The sequence below is a fragment of the Clarias gariepinus genome, chromosome 4 (assembly GCF_024256425.1).
Source record: "Clarias gariepinus isolate MV-2021 ecotype Netherlands chromosome 4, CGAR_prim_01v2, whole genome shotgun sequence".
NCBI lineage: Eukaryota > Metazoa > Chordata > Actinopteri > Siluriformes > Clariidae > Clarias > Clarias gariepinus.
Window position 1 is genome coordinate 31,614,561 of NC_071103.1, and position 21,006 is coordinate 31,635,566.

At 36.7% G+C, this 21,006-nt stretch overlaps 2 protein-coding genes across 2 annotated transcripts in view; one reads left to right on the forward strand and one right to left on the reverse strand.

The window, feature by feature from the left end:
• Positions 1 to 1,535, forward strand: part of lancl2 (LanC lantibiotic synthetase component C-like 2 (bacterial)) — a 41,368-nt gene extending 39,833 nt beyond the window's left edge. The window contains exon 10 of the mRNA XM_053495388.1: positions 863 to 1,535. Coding sequence (XP_053351363.1) covers positions 863 to 939 — 77 coding nt within the window. The 3' untranslated portion in view covers positions 940 to 1,535. The remainder of the gene's footprint in view (positions 1 to 862) is intronic.
• A 3,619-nt stretch (positions 1,536 to 5,154) lies between these two features.
• Positions 5,155 to 21,006, reverse strand: part of vopp1b (VOPP1 WW domain binding protein b) — a 51,954-nt gene continuing 36,102 nt past the window's right edge. The window contains exons 3-5 of the mRNA XM_053495351.1: positions 19,127 to 19,204; positions 17,349 to 17,482; positions 5,155 to 8,222 (exon numbers count right to left, since the gene is read on the reverse strand). Coding sequence (XP_053351326.1) covers positions 8,035 to 8,222; positions 17,349 to 17,482; positions 19,127 to 19,204 — 400 coding nt within the window. The 3' untranslated portion in view covers positions 5,155 to 8,034. The remainder of the gene's footprint in view (positions 8,223 to 17,348; positions 17,483 to 19,126; positions 19,205 to 21,006) is intronic.

Here is a 21,006-nt window from a genome sequence, read left to right on the forward strand (position 1 = left end):
GAAGCAACTTTTTGCTCATTTATACTACAGAAAAAAAAAATTATTTACTCAGTGGCCCACCTTAAAGAGAACACCTGCTGTGCCCCTGTTTATTTTTGCAGTTATCTTATTAGCGAATAATTGTTTGAGGGGGGAAAAAAGCACATAGGTCTTTTTGTATGAATAGGTATTCAATTACCATTATAGTTTATGTATGATAAAAAAACAATCCGCCAATAAACCTCGTTCATTTATTAGTACTGTAGAAAGTGGCACCTATTTTATTTTAGTGGACGAGCAGAAAGCTGAAATGGCTATGTGCTTGTGCAACAGTCCCTCCTTAGGCAGCAACGCATTAAAAAATTATTCAGAAACATGTTAAATTCTTCAGGCATACAACAAAATGGAGATTTTTCAGGATTGCACAACATTCTGCAGACTCTGCACAAAGTGGTGCAGTGCAAAATAAGCGTTGTTAAAGAGACGGGTCCAGCCTTTTCATCGACTGTTCACACTCAATACCAGAAGCATAATCCAGCCTCCCTGTTACAGACACAGCCACTTCTGTGCTTCAGTTTAATGATCATAATAGTCAGTATGACTCTTCACACCTGCTGCATTTGTGTAGCACTCATGGCCAAGCTGAGAGTGTAGACCATTCATGCCATGACCAAAAAGGCATTTGAAATTCCCTACTAGGTGACGCATTTAAACTAGTTCTCTTTATACACCCTTCAGCATTTGATAATGATGTTATATATTTTTGCCTCAAGGCCTAGTGTATTCATGTTATGTGGGTTAATCTGTCATTGTGTGACAAAACAGACGTCTGGTGTTCAGGCGGACTTTTTAAAACCCTGGATTTTGTCTTTGTCTCTCACAGGAATGGCTGGAGCGATCCACTTCCTCTCAGACCTCGCCCAACCAGAGGCTTCTTGCTTTCCTGCTTTTGAACTTTGACCTGTGGCTTCTGGGAGCACTGACTTTTACTTTTGAACAGTTCTGAGGTGTCTTACAAGCTCTTCCAGCACTGAACATCACCACAGAACTTGCACAGATGCGGGGGAAAAAAGGGAAACTCCCCACCTTCTGCCTATAACTATAAAACAAGTCACTTTGAGTTTTATCACGTCTGTGATGTTTTATAGCTTTTTTATGTAAAAATTCCATTTTGTTTGCCTCTTTCACTGCACTGATGAATGTTTTTGCTTCCACAGCTTTGTATTCAGTTGAAATTAGGTCTCTGTGCTGCATGCTTGTGTTTTGATTGTACTGCAGCGCTTCAGTTGACCTTGTCTTCGTCTCTTGGGTTTCAGTCCTGTCTTTGTTGTCTATGCATGGGGATGGCTGAAATAAGCTTGTGTACGCTTTTACTCAAATAATTAACATATGTAATATTAGTTAAACGTCTACATCCACAACGGTGTGGATGCCCCTAAGTGTCTGTATGTTTACATACATCACTCATTGAAAGATTGTGAGAAAAATGAACCACACAGAGAAGCAATGGTGTTTCTGAATGTTACAATAAATTTGGCTGCTTTAACTGAAACTCATGACTGAATTTAAAATCTATTATTTACAAGGCACAAGGGGATGGCATGGTGCATTTACCGTGCAAAAGATGATTTTTTTTTAAACATAAAATCTTTGGTTTATTTTTCCGTGTACCACTGCAAACCATTTGCCAACATTTTTGTTACGGACGTTAAGGTCCATACGTATTTGGTAAGCAACCTAATTTTTATAATCTTGCTTTTGTACACCACCACAGTTTATTGTGAATATAACAATCAAGTTCAAATATTAAGTGCTGTTTTAGTGTCTGGGATCTGACTGGCTAAGAAAATGAACTTTCACAAAAAACAAATGAGGTGCATTTTATTTTGAAGATTCAGAGACCATAATTGACTGGAAAATTAACCCACTCATGTTTGGGAGTTTTCTAACCGTTTTAAATACGCATTTTTGATGAACAAAATAAACGGGAAAAAAAACTGAGCCCTGAGACAGAGGAGGGTCTTTACCAAATTACCACCTTTTTTTCATCCCAATATTGAACCCATCACGAGTGTTTATATGGAAAATATTTGCAAATGTAAAGGAAATAAGGGTTGGGATGTTTTTCTCACATTTTTCTGCACATACACACATTAGTGACCCCATGTAACTCAAAAATGGTCAAAAAGTGAATTTTTATAATAATCAAGAGGTTTAACAAAAATATGATATTAATAATTTAGGAATTATAGCCATTTTTACAATGTTTGCTGCTGGCATTATCCTTACCTTCAGTAAGTTAAAAGCATGCTCAGTTTGGTTGATGTCAGGTGACTGATTCTGCCCTTTAAGAACCATCCATTTCTTTCGTAGCTTTCGCTGTATGTTTTAGGTCATTACCCATCTGTGCTGTGATGTGCCCTCCTGTCAGTTTTGCAGCAATTGACTGAATCGTGGCAGAAACTTTACACTTAAGTTCATTCGGCTTCTTATATCAGCAGTCTCATCATCGATAAACACCAGTGATGGAGTTTTATTGGCAGTCATACATGTCCATGCTAGAACACGGTCTCCACCATGTGTCCATTGACAGATGATGTGGTGTGCCTTGGAACCATGTTGTATGATGATGTTAATGTATGCTTTGGAATCATGTTTCCTGATGATGATGTATGTTTTGAAATATGAGCCTCGCCTTTCCTTCTCTGTATTGTTTTCCAATCATTCTGTTCTTGAATATTACCAGTTGATGGATCTTTGGGTTAACCATCTGTATTTACATCAATGAACCTCCTGTCTTTTGATCAAAGATTTTGACAGTGATTTCCCTTAATGCGTCCTTGGCTAGATGCTAGATGTTATAAAGGGGTATTTCATTGGAGTTGAATTGCATTGGAATCTCTGTTGATGCATAATGATCTCCTCATGAACAGCTACCATGCCATCATGAAATAACTAAAAAACAAAACCAACCAACCATCAAACTGATTATAAGTCAATTCTCCAATCCTTGTGAGTCTGTGAAAATAGAGGAGAACTCCTAAATGTTTAATTGAATCTTTTTATTTAACCTCTTGAATTAAATTCTGAAAGTGTTGAGATTTATAGCTGATTCTTGGACATGGTCAAGTTGTAAAACTAAGACTCAAACTCAGTAAAAACAATTTATTTACAAATACACAGAAGAGATTTTCATTTAGGAGAGAAACCTGCCAAATGCAGCATGTGAACTAAACTAAGAATTATTTAAAGGCCAAATGGAACTGTGTTGTGGACAAAATCACAATAATAATACAGTACTTAATTATATTTCAATACAAATGCATAACAGTAAGACATTTTATATTGATTTTTATGAGCTTGTAGTTGGCTAAGGGTTGTTTGTAAGTGACTTCCAAGATTTCAGCATAGACTGTTAAGGACTTAATAAAGGCTTTTTATTTATTTATTTTCTTTTTACTTTTAATTACCATAAGGACTCTCTAGTTGACTTTGCACCCCTTGTGTTTACTATTAATTTTCAGATAAAATTTTAGTTTTTGGTTAGATTTTCAGTTAAAAACAACAAACTGAAGTATGGCACTGAACAAATATTAAGCAACAAATGGCAAATCATTTATTTTCACTAGTTAAGTCTATGACGAGTTCAAGGAACAACTTAAACTTAATTTATTTGCAATAAACAAATTATTATTTTAAGTAGAAGGGGCTGGATACATAGTTTATTTTTACTTTTGCAACTACAAATGTTGTTTCTTTGATTTTAAGATATATTTAAGGTTTTTATGTGACCGCCTCATGCATGCACAGACTGTATAGTGGTAATGATGTAATGAACTAGACATCAGTGTCACAGTAGAAAATGTCTTTTAGAATTTCAAGGTACATATTTTGAACTTGGACTTCTATTAAACATTACAGGATACTTTCAAGTTTAGTTTTAAATATGGAACATTATTTTAAAAAAACTCATGCAGAATTACTGCTAGTCTGTCCTTAGCTTCAACATTGTTGAATGTTCTTAGCTGTTGTTGTTGTCAATACTGATCATTTTTATAAGCAAAAGAATGTACAGTATAATTTGAGGAAAAACCCTTCATAAAATTTGTTGAACATTGCCAAGAGCCAATAAACATTTTCAAATCTTTCACTGTTGACCTAGTTTTAAACTTTTGCAGTATAACTTAGAAGCAGATGGATCCAATCAGTCTAACAACTATCTAGAATAATCAGTTAACCTGTTTGCCATGCAGGTAAATTTGCATTACCTAGAGGTAGAGTGCTGTTTAAAAGTCCGAGAGCACATATGGTACAAAGTCTGTATCAGCTAGAGTGCACACTCTACTAAAGAAATGCATTTAAATACTTCTAATCTTTTACTTTTTACATTAGCTGTCAATAATATACACTGCAAAAAGTGAAAGACAGCAAGTAAAATATTCCTGATTCTAGCCAAACCTATCTATAATTTCTTGACATATGTTTACATTTATTCATCGCCTATACCGTTTTATTCTGTATTCAGGCTCGCGGGGGCCTGGAGCCTATCCCAGGAGGCTTAGGGCACAAGGCGGTGTACACCCTGGACAGGGCGCCAATCCATCACAGGGCGCACACACATACACTTACTCACATACTACGGGCAATTTTGGAACGCCAATCAGCCTAGCCTACATGTCTTTGGACTGTGGGAGGAAACCGGAGGAAACCCACCAAGCATGGGGAGAACATGCAAAATCCATGCACACAGAGACGGGAATCGAGCCTGGCAGGGAATCGAACCCGGACCCTGGAGGTGCAAGGCAACAGTGCTAACCACTCCAGTGCCGCTCCATTTGGGTAGATTTAAGAATTCTTCACTTGCAAACATGCTAAGATGCTAACAATTTTGCAGTGTAATTTAGGATAAAAAAAATATATTGGAAAAGCATGCATCATACAGTCGAAGCACTTTAGCTAGTTCGAACTCAAACCTTCACAGCCCACTGTGTTTATGAATTGAATATAAACAATTGAGGTGCATTGAGTCATCATAAATAACCTTAAACCTCTCACTGTCTACATGTTCACATACATTTCTGCATACAAATTTAGGGTGGAAAAATAGCACATTTCTAATAAGAGAGTTTCAATTTGGTATTCATGAATCATCTTAGACATGAAGCATGACACTGGTTCTTGATCACTGACATGTCAATGACAGTTTATTGGATACAATATGACAGAACAGTATATCTTCTTTAGATAAAGGACAGAAACTCTTGTGTTTTAGCTAAATTTTGAAGGCTTGATACTTGGTTAGCACTTACACCTGTAACTTGCATGTCTTTCAGCCAAGTCTGATACAGTGATACAGCACACACACCTATCACAACTAAGCAAGATGTACATGTAACCGACTCGATCTTTACTTTGCATAGAACAGCCATTAAAATGTACATAATCAACAAAAGATTAAAATAGCACATGTTGCCATTTCCAAAATTTGATTTCCTCATAACGCCTTCTCATGCATTATCAACTTGATTCAAAACTTTCTAGTTAAAACGTTTCAAACTTTGCAGGAAACTTTTTTTTTTCTTTAAAGATCCATTTAAAAAAAATCCTGTTTCTTTCACATTGATAAAAGATTGACATTAGGCTTCAAGGCATGTCATCGTTAAGGTGAAGTGTTAATATTAAACCTGGTGCTACGCTTTTATCCCAGGAAAAGGCTGCACTATCAAATGCTAGTTTTTTTATTACTGTACCTTTTGTCAAAGAAAGCTGACACCACTGTGACAAGAACAATAATTTATTGTAATTTTAGAGCTGAGTGTCACCCTAGATTTGCTGCACACTTCTTTCAACTTCAAAGCTTAAAAATAGTTCAGAGTATAACAGTTTATATTAGCAATTAATTGTGCACTTTGTAATTCTCGTCTCCATCCATCAAGAGTGTGCTTTTGAGTAAACGTTTTTGGTCCTGGGTACAGCAGTTTTTTTTTTTTTTTTTTCTGTGATCAGAACAAGTCACTAAGGATCACGAGACCTTCTCTATAGTCGAGGGTAAAATGGCAAGTCCAATACTACATTAGGAAACCAAAAAGTGAAATAATGTTTAGATTACAGCATGGTGGCTTGAGCTTATGTATGGCAGTGAAATGGCTGCATGCTGGGCATCACAAATGGACTACCCTTGGACTTGTCCTCAACAGTTACCAGCGAAGTTGAAAATTTACACACACCTTATTCAAATACAGCTGAGAAAAAGATTACATAGTAATTGAACAATTTATTACAGTTTTCTTTTTCATCACATTCCCAGTAGGTCAGAAGTTTACACACAATTGATTTGTATTTATTATTACCTTTAAATTGTTTAGCTTAGGTTAATCTTGTTTGGTAGTCTTTCACAAGCTTCTTACAATAAGGTGCTGGAGTCAGGTTTGTAGGCCTCCCTGCTCGCTTATGCTTTTTCAGTTTTTTCCACAACTTTTCTATTAGATTGAGGTCAGGGCTTTTTGATTATTAACTTTTTTGAAGGCTCAACTTTTTGCCTTTAAGCCACTGTGCCACAACTTTGGCAGTATGATTGGGGTCGATGTATATTTGTAAGACAACCATTTGAAACCAATTTTTACCCTCCTGGCTGATGTCTTGAGGTGTTGCTTTAATATAATCCAAATAATCTTCCTTCCTCATGATGCCATCTCTTTTGTTAAGCATTTATTGGTCACATATACATTACTGCACAGTAAAATTCTTTTTTCGCATATCCCAGCGTAAATGGGGTCAGAGGGCACAGTCAGCCATGATACAGGGCCACTGGAGCAGATAGAGTTAAGGGCCTTGCTTAAGGGCCCAACAATGGCATTGTGGTGAAGCTGGTGTTCGAACCGCCAATCTTCCAATCAGTAACTCAGTGCCCTAGCCTTCTGAGTTACCAGTGCACCAGTTCCTCTTGCAGCACAGCACGGTGATGATATGGTGCTGCCACCCCCATGCTTCATGTTTGGGATGATGTAGTTGGAGCTTCCAGACGTAACAATGGCCATCATGGCCAAATAGTTTCATTTTTTCATCAGATCACACAGTCAAATAAATGTATGTAAACTTCTGACTGATTGGAATCATAATATAGTGAATTATAAGTGAAATAATTTGAAAATGACTGTTGGAAAAATTACAAACAGTGATCAATTTAAATGACTTTAACTTAAGTGTACTGTATGTTAACTCCCGACTTTAGCTGTGTATCACCATCAAGCTATTTGAAGATGGAGCTAATTCAAGATCAGACCTTTACTTACAAAAGCCAATTGTCTCTGATGTATAATGGATTGGGGGAATGGATGAATGAACTGTGCTGACCTGCTTGATTAGTGGATTGAAAGGTGTGCTGTCCTTTCCGATTGGTTATTATCACACCTGCTCAGTTGCCTTGGGAAATTCTCTGCTTTATCACTTTTTGCTAAAGAGTTCCTGTTGTTCAAACACAACGAAGACCTTGCTGCAGTCCCTAGTAAAGATGGTTTGATTTCTCAGTTCCAAGTCTTCAGGTTTGCAAAGTGCCCAGGCAGCACAATGGACTTGCCAAGGGAGGGTGTCCTTCAAAGATAACTGTCATTTTCTTTCGCATAATTGCAACAACTGTAAAAACATGACAACTGGATTTAATTCCACCTTCTTTCCGGTATGCCAATGTCCATCTTTCGCCTCCACCCAGCTCCTTTATGAAAACTCTGAGGCGCAGGTTCATGTTCTGCATGTCTTTTCATCCCCCCCCAAAAATCATGTTCTTTTCATATTCATGTTACTTCAATACACAGTCAATGCACGTTATTTCAATACAAAGTCAGACATAAGCAGCTCTGGCCACCTATAAAATGCTGAACAATGAACATGACAGAAAAAATGCTGTATCCTAAAACAAGCACGCAAACATAAAACAAGCCACTTAAAGCAACCCAAGAGTTGCTTCAATGGTTGCTGCCAGAGGTTCTTGGCAGCATTATGTCGGGACTCAGATCTCTGATCTGCTGCAGTGTGGTGTGCCATGATGAACATCTGGACCTACTTCTTCTCCGTGGTCTTGAAGACCTGGTCGTAAGATGGTGGAGGATGGTTGCAGTAGGAAGGTGGTGGTGGATATGAATTCATCATGTGGGCTGTGCTGGGCTGGCCCGGGTAGGCAGGGGCCATTGGCATCGTCATGGCAACGCTAGGGTCACCATAGCCCTGAATACCAGGCTGCTGAGAAACTGTGAAGGGAAGTGAAACTGTTTTAGCTGCTTGTAAAATGCACAAATACACAGTGCATAAAGTCGAATAATTATTTGAAAAACACCAATTTTCCGGAAAAACAAACCTAAATGTGCAATGAATAAATCAATATGACTGCCAAAAACATTACGAAACCATAAAAGGTATGAACCTGTTTTTTAAGTCATACAAAAGTCAATTGAATAAATAAATTATTATTTTATTCAGTGCTTTTGGTAATGTTAGAGATCCATATCCACACCTTTTCACAAAAATACAGCTTAGCTATGACTTCTCGGTTACTTCTGCATCACTTACTGTTGTTCTAGACATTGTAGGCACAGCCTACTGTGATGTCAAAGACAAGGCAGTTAAGCGTGAATCATGAAGTCATTTAAATCTTAATAGACCTACTTACAGAGCTACAGGGTAAACTGAAGCATATATGAGTTTTTACTTCTTGTTATTTAAATACATAAGTCACCTAAAAATGTTGGCATATAATAGAGGAATATTTGTTTATGGTATTGGATACCTTCACTTTCCTTGACCTGTGAATTCATAAGCCTTGGGCTTGTAAGCTAAAAGAAATCTACAGTATGTGGGTGGGACACATAGCTGCTAAAAAATAGCTGCTAATTAATAAGTAGGGAATCATATCACTATTGCTTAGTTTATTTATTACTGTTGCTTGGAATACGTTGGGAGGAAAAAAATGCTGATATTTGCTAGGTTTTAAAATATGTTTTGTTTTCCAGCTTGCTAACATTATATTGCATTTTTTTGTTGCTACTGGTACATGTGTATTCTAGAGACTACTACTCTCTGACTACTAAAGGTCAGACTGACAACAACAGTAGAAATACATAAAGTCCTGATATATATGTTATGATGTTAACTAATAATGAAGATTCATGCTCTACAGAGGGGACAGATGTCCTCAGTTTAGAGCAGGGGTGGCAACTGCCACCATTCACCTCCAGGGTCTGGGTTCGATTCCCCCCTCTGTGTGTATGCAGGATGCATGTTTTCCCTGTGCTTTGTGGATTTCCTCCAGGTACTCTATTTTCCTCCCACAGTCCAAAGACATGCAGATTAGGCTATTTGGGGTTCCCAAATTGTATGTAGTGTGTGTGTGTTCCCTGTGATGTATTGGCACCCTGTCCAGGATGTGCCCCGCCTTGTGCCCTAAGTCTCCTGGGATAGACTCCAGGTCCGCACAAACCTGTATACAGGATAAAGCAGTATGGATGATGAGTGAGTGATCAGGTGTGTTAAGTCAGTCAAAAGCTGGAAGATACCATCTTAGATGAGGGTGGAGTGGGGAAAGAAAGTTAATTAGTATCTTCCAGCTTTTGGTTGACTGAACACACATGATCTAGGTCATCAGCAGGTAGTAGTGCAGGGATAATTGGGAAACATGCCGGGCTGCAGCTTTGGAGGACCAGGGTTGGCAAGACATATGGAGAGCATGCCCTTGTTTGTTTTCACTGAGGGGAAGTGCAGAGATCTCAAGCTAAAGGCTCTAACAATAGTATACCAATAACTCTCATGCTATTGTCATTGTTTTTGTCATTTTACTTTCCTTAAGGCTACATTATATCTGCAGTGCATTATTATTGCTTAAAGAACCATAAGTAAAATTTTATCTTTGACAATTTCTCTATATAAAGCCAATAAAGGCGTTTTTATGCCTTCAGAACTCTAAAAGATTATTAGACTTTGCAGGTGGTGGCTCCACCGAGACATTGCCACATAGTTATACAGATAGAATAGAGCTGGGAGGAAAAACATTAATATATATATATAAAACATTAAAATGATGTTTGCTTTTATATTAGGAATATAAACGTATATTCCCGGTGAGGAAATGTCTTTAGCATTTTGGCTGCCATTACTGTTCCTCCTCAAGCCTGTTGATATAATGGGCAGAAGAAGAGATAATCATCATGACGTGTGCCACCAGGGAATGGAAAACGCCTGATCACTGCTGCACTAAAATACTACAATCGAAAACAAAGACTGTCCCCTTGCATGGCCCTGAGGCATTCCGATTATACAGCAGATCATCTTATTTTTTTATATAAGCAAAGACTAGATTGTAGGACTTATTTAAAAAAAATAAATAAATACTCGATTCATACTGTACATACATTCATACATACAAAAATCTCGATTTTATACAGTACATACAGAGGATCTAATTTTTAAATTATGGTGATTCAGAAATTAATGGTTTACTTGCATGCAAATCACACTACATTCACATGTTCACTTATTCACTGGACAACCATCCTAGATGCTACAGTATATCAGTCACACTTATAGGTTACACACACTGGGTAACACAAAACACTATTAACTCACCAATTAGGCCAATTGACTCAGCCGTGCAACTCAATCACTTCACTCATCGCTCTACATCATTTACGGCGTAGCACGGAGGCGGGCCTAATCAGTCTATTCAGTTTATTTGGAGGATTGTTATGGAGTATGTTAAGATTGAGCAATAAAACCTTTAACAACAACACATTTTATACCCTAAACTATGTACTTAATTTCAAACTACCTAAAAAAAAACCTCTGGCTTACCTTATGCTACTAAAAATGAAAATGATATAAATTAAGGCCTGTGATAAAGTACTGTAGTTGGCTAAGTGTCCAAACCACACAGGTGCAATTTACTAGTTATTTTTTGTATTAAAATATAAAGTTATAAAGTTATTAAAAGTTATAAACTAAGAAAAAAAGGACTTACTATTCATTTATTTATTTATTTATTTATTTGTAAATAAGCGTTAAAAATCCTGTTTGGACAGCACATTTTTTAGCTAAGCGCAATAAATGTTTTGACTGAAAAAAAAAAAAAAAAAAGAATAGAGAATCGTGTAAGACAATCGTGTTATCAATTCCCATTCAAAATCATGATTCGCATTTTAGCGGGAATTGTGCTGCCCTACTGCATCGTAATAAGGCTGGGGTTAAAGGATGAGCTCTTGTGATTCTGCACCCTCTGACATTTGTAAAAAAGTTTTTATTTATTTATTTTATTTTATTTTTTTATTATATTACTTTCAATTCAATTAAATTTTATAAGCAGCTTTACACAATCAAAATAATTATTTAGGTTTGTATGGAATGTGAATGTGTATGAATCAAAATGGTCAGATAGATGGACAGAACTTGAGTTCTAATAGAAAAATCAAGGTTGTACCACTGATACACACGATGTTGCTGTAGGCTCATATTTACATTTCAGCTACGCATGAGATGCTTTGAAAGACAACATCTTCATTCTGTGATTAAACCTTTCAGTTTTGCACATTGCTTTAAAATCTATGTAGCACGGTCATGACGTAGTAAAGCAAAGAACTAAAACCCCTACAATATACAGTATAAGGCCATGAAAATGCTGACTTCTGATCACAGATCCCATCTTACATACAATCCAATCAGTCTGCACTTTTTGGAATTGCTCGCATTTGCCAATTCTATTATATCTCCCAGGAAACGAATGCAAGGATTCTGTTTCAGGTTCATTACCAGAGTGGATCAACATTTTTTTTTCTTAAACAGGAAACATAATGTGAGGCTAAGCGAACTTCCTGCAGACCTACAGTACTCATCCTTAGCACTGCAATGCCACACACTCTGTACTGTCACCCCTTCTGATTTCTAGTCACACCACTGCCTGCATTTTAAGAGGACCCTATGGAAAACTCCTACAGTTTGCAGATGACACCACACCTGCATATGGACTGACTCTCAGTGAGAATTAATCTGCTATCAGATGTCATTGATTGTGGATGTCAAGAGATATTTAAATGGTCAAAATGTTCAACGTGAGATTCAAGGGGTCAATGACCTCAGGGACTGGCTGATTCATCTAGATGCCCTACTTCTGGTTGGAGTACTCATTACATGGAAACTACTTGCAGTTGCTGAGTAGGGTCCCATACTGTACACACAGCATAAAGATACATTTAGAAACCATAAAGATTTTGGAACACAATTGATATGAGCAGTTTAACTGCTTTGATGGCTTTGGAATAAAATTTTCATGATATCTTTATGGTTGCACCTGCCATGTACAATTCACACTTGCACTCAAGTCTCACAGATTACTTGATAACTTCAATAAAATAAACCTAATGTTGAAACCATAATAGCACCCACTTATAGTAGGGCATTATTTATAACTATATCCAGGGTCACCCAGATAGATTCGTTTTAAGTCTGGTTCCTTTCTTATATTGTCTCAGATAGTTTTTTCTTGCCACTGACACCTCTAGTGTGTTAAAAAATTGTCAAAAATCAGCTATACAAATTTTGGATATACAGTATGTACAGTATACAGTACTGTATATGGTGTCAAGGTGGCTTAGTGGTTAGCACTGTCGCCTGGGTTCGATTCCCACATTGAGTCTGTGTGCATGGAGTTTGCATGTTCTCCCCATGCTTGGTGGGTTTCCTCCAGGTTCTCCAGTTTCCTCCCACAGTTCAAAGACGTTCAGATTAGGCTAACTAGTGTTTCCAAATTGGCTAGAGTGTGTGAATAAGTGTGTGAATGTTAACTGGAGAACCTACCATGGTCACAAAATGGGAATAAACACAATAGTCACCATTGGCCTCAACGGTCCCTGGTTGGACTATAGAGGCATCCTAAATGGAAGGATGGAGTGTACGTATATACAAAATTTATAAAGCTGCTTTTCAACAAAATCCAAGTGCAATTCAATTACATTCAATTACTGTACATTCAATTACCTCACCAACTTCATTCCCTATATTACTCACATAACTATAAAAAAACATACATGCATCATCAGTAACTGAAATATCAGTAATTTTCAGAACGTGTTCATAGTGTGTTTCAAAGTATTCAGTACAGTAAGTGCTATGGATAAGTAATCAGAGCTAGACTCGAGCTTCTCATGTACTGGTGATTACAGGTGTGTTTAATTATTTTCTGTTTGCATTGGACAAGATGAATCCAATGAAATATTGTCTCAATTCTGTATGAGGCTATGTGAATTCTCCAAGTTCAATTATACAATGAAGAACATCTAATGAATGTGTAATTTAGGACAGTTAGTGAATTCTGATTGTTATCAATCTTGGCTGGTGCACATAGAGGGTCCCATAAATATTTTTATATTTTTTTAAATCTATGCTTTGTGTTTTCCCCAAGGTCCCAACAATGAAGCCAATGCAGAAGTAAAGCCAAAACATGCAATTCATTGAATGTCTGATGGGAGTTGCCCCCAAAAGTGAGTCAAAATCCCATAGACCCCAATGTTAAAATGGCCAACTTTACAACAACAGCCTGGTACAATAAATAGTTTTGGTCAGGATGGCGAAGAATTCCCACATTGAGTTCCCACATTGGAACTTTCAAACCGCTCTTCAAAAAACTTCACAGAGAGTTTGCTCTTTTTATACAATCTATGGTTTTACCCATGCCACCATTATATTTGTGGCTGCCAGTTTTGAGTAATCCTAGGTCATTCTCTTAATGCTGGCTTTTAATTGAGCACTGTAGCAGGAGTGGCAAGTTTTTAATGTGCAAGTTTTGTTTAGAACAGCACATTTGGGATGCAGTATAAAGTCAGCTTTAGCGTATAACAATAATAACCGTGCCCAGAGTTCAGAACTGGGTCTAGATGCAGGCAGTGACGGTGTAGGGAGGAGCTTGGAGCTCAGCTGGCAAACAATTTTATGTGCACAAAAGACAGACAAGTAGGCTGGATAGAGCTGGTAAATAGGTTAGACTATTTGAACGCAAACGTTATATTCATTGATATGTTCCCTGCTGCTACTGTAGATTCCCTGAAATCCACAATGATGTGCTTTTTCACTGAAACCATTGTATTCTAATGTAAATCAATGTATAACAACAGACCAGACTTTGTGGGGTTGTTTATTTTACCAGAACAATGATCTACCAAATCAAGGATGAATAATATAAATAAATTAACATTATACAGTATAATAAAGCCCTGTTTTGAAAACACTGAAACACTATCACCTTGCATCTCCAGGGTCAGGGTTCGATTCCCGCCTCGTGGTCTGTGTGCACAGGGACGCTTGGTGAGTTTCCCCCCATATATTCCAATGACATGAAGATTAGGTTTCCAAATTTCAAAACTGGCCTTAGTGTGTGAATGAGTGTGTGAGTGTGTGTCTTGGAGTGGCACCCCATTCAGAGTGTACCCAGCCTCCTGTGATAGGCTCCTGGCCCCCTCGAGACCCTGTATGCAGGATAAAGCAGTATAAACTATGAATGAGTGAATGAGTGAGTAAGTGTGTAGTTTAGTTCCTTTCAAAACTGTAATATTTATTTCCTACATTTGACGTCTACTTTAAACAGTATATGAGGTCAGTCTGCCTTAACAGGGGTCGTGTGTGATGAGAGCAGGGTGCTGGTGAACAACCACAGGGTGTCACTAAGAGCAAATTAGTGCTGTGCTGACAGTTAATCAGCTATAGTTCTACTGTACAACTGAATGAATGTACTGGTACAATTAGTTTAAAAAAAAAACCCTGTAAGATTTCCATGTTTCACCACTGAGCATGCACGAACAGTCCAACCTTAGGAACAGAATGAGGTACTGCGCTGCATTATTAAAGCTCAATTCAGTTTTCCACATGAGCGAGTGCGATAATGACAAAGCCCAATTCACTCACTTCCTCTTTTCATATAGTCATGTTTCAAACGCAATGGAAAGGCAATGACCTAATTTTGTCTCTGAACGCTAATGAAAGAAAGGGTAAAAAACATTTACTGTACATGACATAATTGGATGCTTTTCTTTATCCATGCATATAATTGGCACGAGATATGTTGGTAGATTAGTATGAAGATAGAGTAAGTATTACAGAAAGTAGCTATTACAGTTATATTACAGTTAGGCATAGTGTTACTCATAGCAATGTTTCTCTAATCTAAACAAACTAAATCAGATGATGATAAAACAAAAATATTATGAATTACGAATGATGAATAATAAATTACAATTTAGGAAGACTAGAAATCCCAAGATGAAAAAATTACCAGAGACTGAGCGCCTGTTTCACAGATGTTCCTTAATCTAGAGTGTGCATTCATGCATTTTCAAATTCCTTTGTCTTTTTCCTCTCCCCATCGTTAAAGTTACTTCTACTGAACTAAATTATATAAAAAAACTGAATTAAAAAAAAAAAATCTGACCAAGAAATAACATTGTGATTGCACATATAGTGATGAATAAATATTGCCAATATTTATTTATCACTTCAAAAGCATAAAAAAAAATGCTGTTTTTCACAAAGTATAGATACATTTCTGACTATGCGTATATTACCTGTACATAATAATAATGACATTATTTTCAGCCTTTTGTGATGAAGTTATTGCACTGGTCTATAATGGGATTTCGATTTTTTTGCCCTTAACTGTACAGTATTATTAAAAAATACACTATAAAACACATGTAGAAATCTACATGAATAAAAAACTGTTATTGTGGAATTAAGTTTCTTAGTAAATGTCTGTACAGTACTATTGCTTGTAGTATTTACAATCAATTCACAAAGGATTACAAGACGTGTCTTCATGATGTGTTCATGATCATTGGACGTACAATTCCATGCATACTTCGTACACCTGATATTAATGCAGACTGGTTGTTTGATCTTTATTGTAAGCACTTTTTTGACACGAATATACAATGTAAATTTGTACACTGCGATCATGTCACCAAAACCTTAAACATGCCTAGGAAAATGAATCTCACACATGTCAAATGTAACAGTGTTGTCCCTGCGCCTTCAAATCGTGGGGGGAATCCCGAATGTCATTTTGTCTCCACTGTATTAGACTGTGATCTCTGTTTTGTTGAGTATTTTTCAAAATTAGATTATTTACCGTCTGGCGTATCTGGTGCCCTGCAATGTTTATTTTTTGTACAATAAATGTGAGCTACTTCCACAATTCGTACGGATCTACGAATGTTCGTAAAACCGCGGCCCATACTTATCTGCGGCAATTATTAACTCATATGTTCCTAAGTCCAAAACAAATATACCTGTAGAATATTTTACTGCTCTATTCGCTTACTGCTTTTTTGGTGGAAGATGAGAAATAAGAGTGCCTCCTGAAGTGTTTCCAAACGGAAGAAAAAGCATAAATCCTCTGTTCCCACAGTATATCACAGAATCTTACTGACATATCAGTATCAGCTCAGATGACATTTCATTACTTGGGGTTATTTGAACTGGTCATTTCATAGTAGATATGGTATGATCTTTCCAAATCCGGAAATTTGATTTCGGAAAAAATACCGAAATGACAGATTGAGACGGGACAAAAAACCCAGAAACACACTAGGACACACTCATGTTGTAATTAGCTCACCCTCCCCATGTAAAACCAATCCAGTCTGTAAAGGGTTTATGACATTTTATCCAAAAAATAAACTACGGCTGAATTTAAATTGAAAGCTGAATATGATATTTAATGAATCCATTATTGGAATTCAACACTGAAATGAGAAAAGATGAGAATTAAAACACCATGGAAGTGGATATGATAATGCTCTAAAAAATAAACACCAATGGGTCTGGATATTTGAGCACTTAAAAACAATAGAGAGTTTATCCTACTATAATAAATTCACTATTTCAAGCTAAAATGATGGGTATGGAATTGTGTTCATGTGCAGTTACAAAAGTCTGCTGCTCAGTAATAGTGTTTACCTCATCTATTCTGAACAGCAGGAAGTTGGTGGTGACCATATGCTGGTGCCATATTTGTTTATAAATCACACAGGCTTTTTCTGAGAGTTCTTGCTTATCCTGCATGCAGAGAAGGAGAAATGTGTGGAAGGACAGAAACAAAGGAGATGATGAACTGCAGGGGTGGAATGCAGTTGATGAGGAAATATCTCACGCCCATGGCTCTCTGAACCACAGAGTATAGGACCGATAATAAATGTCTGCCTCACTTTCAGAGCTACAGTATGGCTCTTCGCTCTGCTTCAATCTTGTATGTGTTGGGAAATGTTGATGTAGTGTGATTAATAAGAGCTTGGGTAACACTTAAAATCTATGAGAGATTGTGTGTAGATACTATAGTATATTCTTACCTGGTGTGCTCACAGGGTGTCTGGTAAATGACACGTTAAAGGCAGGCTCTTCGCTCAGAGGAGATGGGTACATACGTCTGCGAATGAAAAAGCCGGCTCCACAGCAGAAAAGCACTCCCATCATCAGCAACAGCCTAATGTACAGTCAGTCAAAGGAAATGAAAGGAACGCCATCATGAGTATGTTTTATTGAATTAATCTCTGTGCATTATCCTAACTTCATTGAAGCTCCCATTTACTGGGTATATTATTAAATCCGAAGCTTTTACAACATCCAAGATACATTTACAGTATATTCTCTTTCAGAGTTCCCCATTTTTTGAGATCTTGCCTCTGTTCAAGGCTATCGAAAGATCAAAAGCTGTGTGTAGGTCTAGTACTGGTTATTGTATATTTTTAAAAAAAGGTATCTAAATATGTGAAGAAGCCTTAGCCCCTTACAGCAAGGATCATCGTATATATTTATATAATATAAAACTGGATATTTACAGAAATTCTGAATTAGATCCATAATGAACATGCCAGAGACGAATGAAGCAAGCAAAATCTTGGGATGACACATGGGAGAACGCTTCAGTGGAACCAGACTCAAAAGAGAAACATCCTCTTCTGGATGACGTCCGATAGTAAATTTTATAAATAACAGTATACTTTTGGGTGTTTCTCCCAATTAATCCACAGTGAATTTTAGCAAAAGCATAAAATATAGTACCAGTCAAAAGTTTGGACATAACTTCTTTTTTTTATTTTATTATTATTACAGTGTCTACCACTTAAACCTTATACTACTTAAAGTATTTACGTGTCCGCTCTAATCTAAGGTGCTGTAAATCAGCAGCTTCTAAGGCTGGTCATTCTAATAAACTTATCCTCTGCAGCAAAGGTAGCTCTTGATATTCCATTCCTTGGGTTTATCATGTAGTTTAATGGTTTTGGCATCTGCAATCGGGGATACATAAAATGTTCCTGAGATTTTTCATATTGACATTCATTTCACAGTGATTTTGGACTGTCTTTTTTCTTTGTCTTTTTTTTTTACGGAATGTTTTTTTTTGTTTGTCATAAAATAGATTTGTACTGTTGTTGTAGTAGCACTAATAGAGTTATTGACTTTGTACCCACCCTTTCACTGCACAAGACAATTGATGGTCTAAAGCACATTAAGAAGGCAAGAAATGTCACAAACAAGGCATTTTTTGGTATACTACATAATTTATGTTCCTTCATACTTTGGATGCCTGAGGTATTAATGTAAATGTTAAAATAATAAAAAAATTCGAAAAAACACAGAAGGAAAAGGTGTCTTAAGAACCAGCATCAATAACTTATATGCCTACGTTAGAATTCAAAAGGTAGGAGTAACAAGTTCAGTACAGAAACAATAATCAAGCAAAATCACATTTTGTAGCTGTGTATACGACATTAGACTAAAACCACTCCCTCTGCTGATGTGTGTTTAACCATATTCTGTCAGCGGACAGGCTTTTCAGCAGTATAATATCTGAAAAATAACAAGAGGAATTGTGAGATGAAGGAAATTAATAGCTTTGAGTCTATCTATCGGTCCACACACAGCAGGTGAGATGCAGCCCTATAAAGCAGAGTATTGATCTGTAAAGGCAACAAGCAGAGCTGTTTACTTTCCTACACTGAGGCAGGGTATCCAATAGTTGTTGTGTTTGATTTAACATACCACAGTGCTGCAAACTACTGACTGGGCACCTGAAATGTTTGCGTAGAATATTTAATATCTGAGTGACATAAAATATCATTCTTACCAGAAGTACCAGAGCCTCTGGATGGACAGAGCGCGCACACAGCAGCGAGTCCCGCAACAGTCCTCATACGAACGGCATCTGCCCATACAGAGGAGATGGAGTTAGTTGAAGCAACATCCAAATATATATGTATACATCATAGGGGAAGCAAACAATAAAAGCAGCACATATTAAGATTATTAAATGTCACAAATCACATTATGATTGGCATGATTGTGAAATCGATTTGTTGCTGTAACAAAAAAAATCATGTATTGTTTTTTCTTTTTGCCCATACTGGTTGTCCCCTATGTACGAACGTGTTCTGTTCCAGGAGCATGTTCATAAGTCAGATTTGTTCGTAAGTCAGGAACCGACAAAGTATTTTATGCCTTTAAAAGAAGTATACAATATAAAGCACATCAATGAACTTGACTGAATCTGTCTCCTTTCCCAACACTTCCCAAACTGTAACTGCGCCTAAGAAAATAAGTCTGACTGTGATATCTCTCTGCTTTTAAATCATGAGGGGAATCCTGGATGCCATTTTGTCTCAGAGCGAATTTTTTTAACGATTCATTCTAAAACCAAATATATTAATCTGAAAAGTATTAATAGAAAATATAAAGTAAAGATAAAACTAATTAACCTGTATTTTACCTTTGAAAAAAAGTAAACCCTGACAGGAAAGTTTGCAAGAGGAATCCCAGAGTCCATTCTGTCAAAGTTTTCCACTTTCTTGGACTGTTTTGTTGAGGATTTTCCGGTCTGTTTATACTGTATCTATGGAAATTTTGTAACTTGAATGTTTGTAAGTCAAGAAATACCTGTACTTTACTCTAAATATACTGTAACCTTAAGAAACCTAAAAACAGATTACAGAAATGGTGAAGCAAGAAGAAAATTAGGTGACATGAAAGCCAAAGAGAACAAAAGGTGTACCTTCTACCCAGGTGATCAAACACACTGAGCAGGGTTTTTAATATTAAGGGCATTGACTGAAAAATCATTACAGTGTAATCCTAAAACTGAAACCAATATGTAATTGAGATTTTTATCCTCAGAAAAAATATATATATATTTTAAAACATCCATAGCCTCATAAACTTTTGTCAGCTGAGGCATCGGTTTACAGCTTACAGCTATGTAACCACCCTTCTTCAGTTGATGAAATAAAAAAAAAAATTATGGGGCTGTGTTGGCTTACTTTCAATAATGTAAAAAATATATACATTCTAGAGCATTTTCAAAGCCTGAATTAGCAAACTAGCATAAGGGTGTGTTTTTGGTGGAGACTATGAAGCACTTCTACAGTATAAATTGATAAGAGCCACTGAATGCGGCAGATCTAATAAAATACCTTATCCAAAAATCCAAATGATTTATATTCGACAATATCCACCAAAAATGGATGTTAAGTACGTATAGATGTTAATTGTTTAAGTCAAACTGGGACTTTTCTCTAGAAGACTTTAAGCACAGTGCAGTGATGAGAGTCTTATCTGCAGTAAAACATTTTATTGGTGCAAACATTTATCCTTTGATTTGATTATCATTCATCGAGTGAAATGCCTGATCCTTGAAAATGAACGGATAATTTGTCACCAACAGAAGAGATGCATCTGTCTGGAAAGTACACACAATGATTTACAAACATCATTATAGAAGAGGAATTGGGAGTTCAGCTGGGAGTTATTGCCACTTCGCTTGTACAGTCTTGACCTATCTCCAGTATACTGAAAACACTTTCCACTTTAATGGTATCCAAGCAATAGTGAAATACTAGGATAAGTGCATTAGAGTAGCAGGGGATTATATATTATATAAAGAAATAAAGTTAGTTTTCTGTTATTCTGCACAATCAAAAATCCCAGTTTAACTTGAACACCCCTCGTAATTTG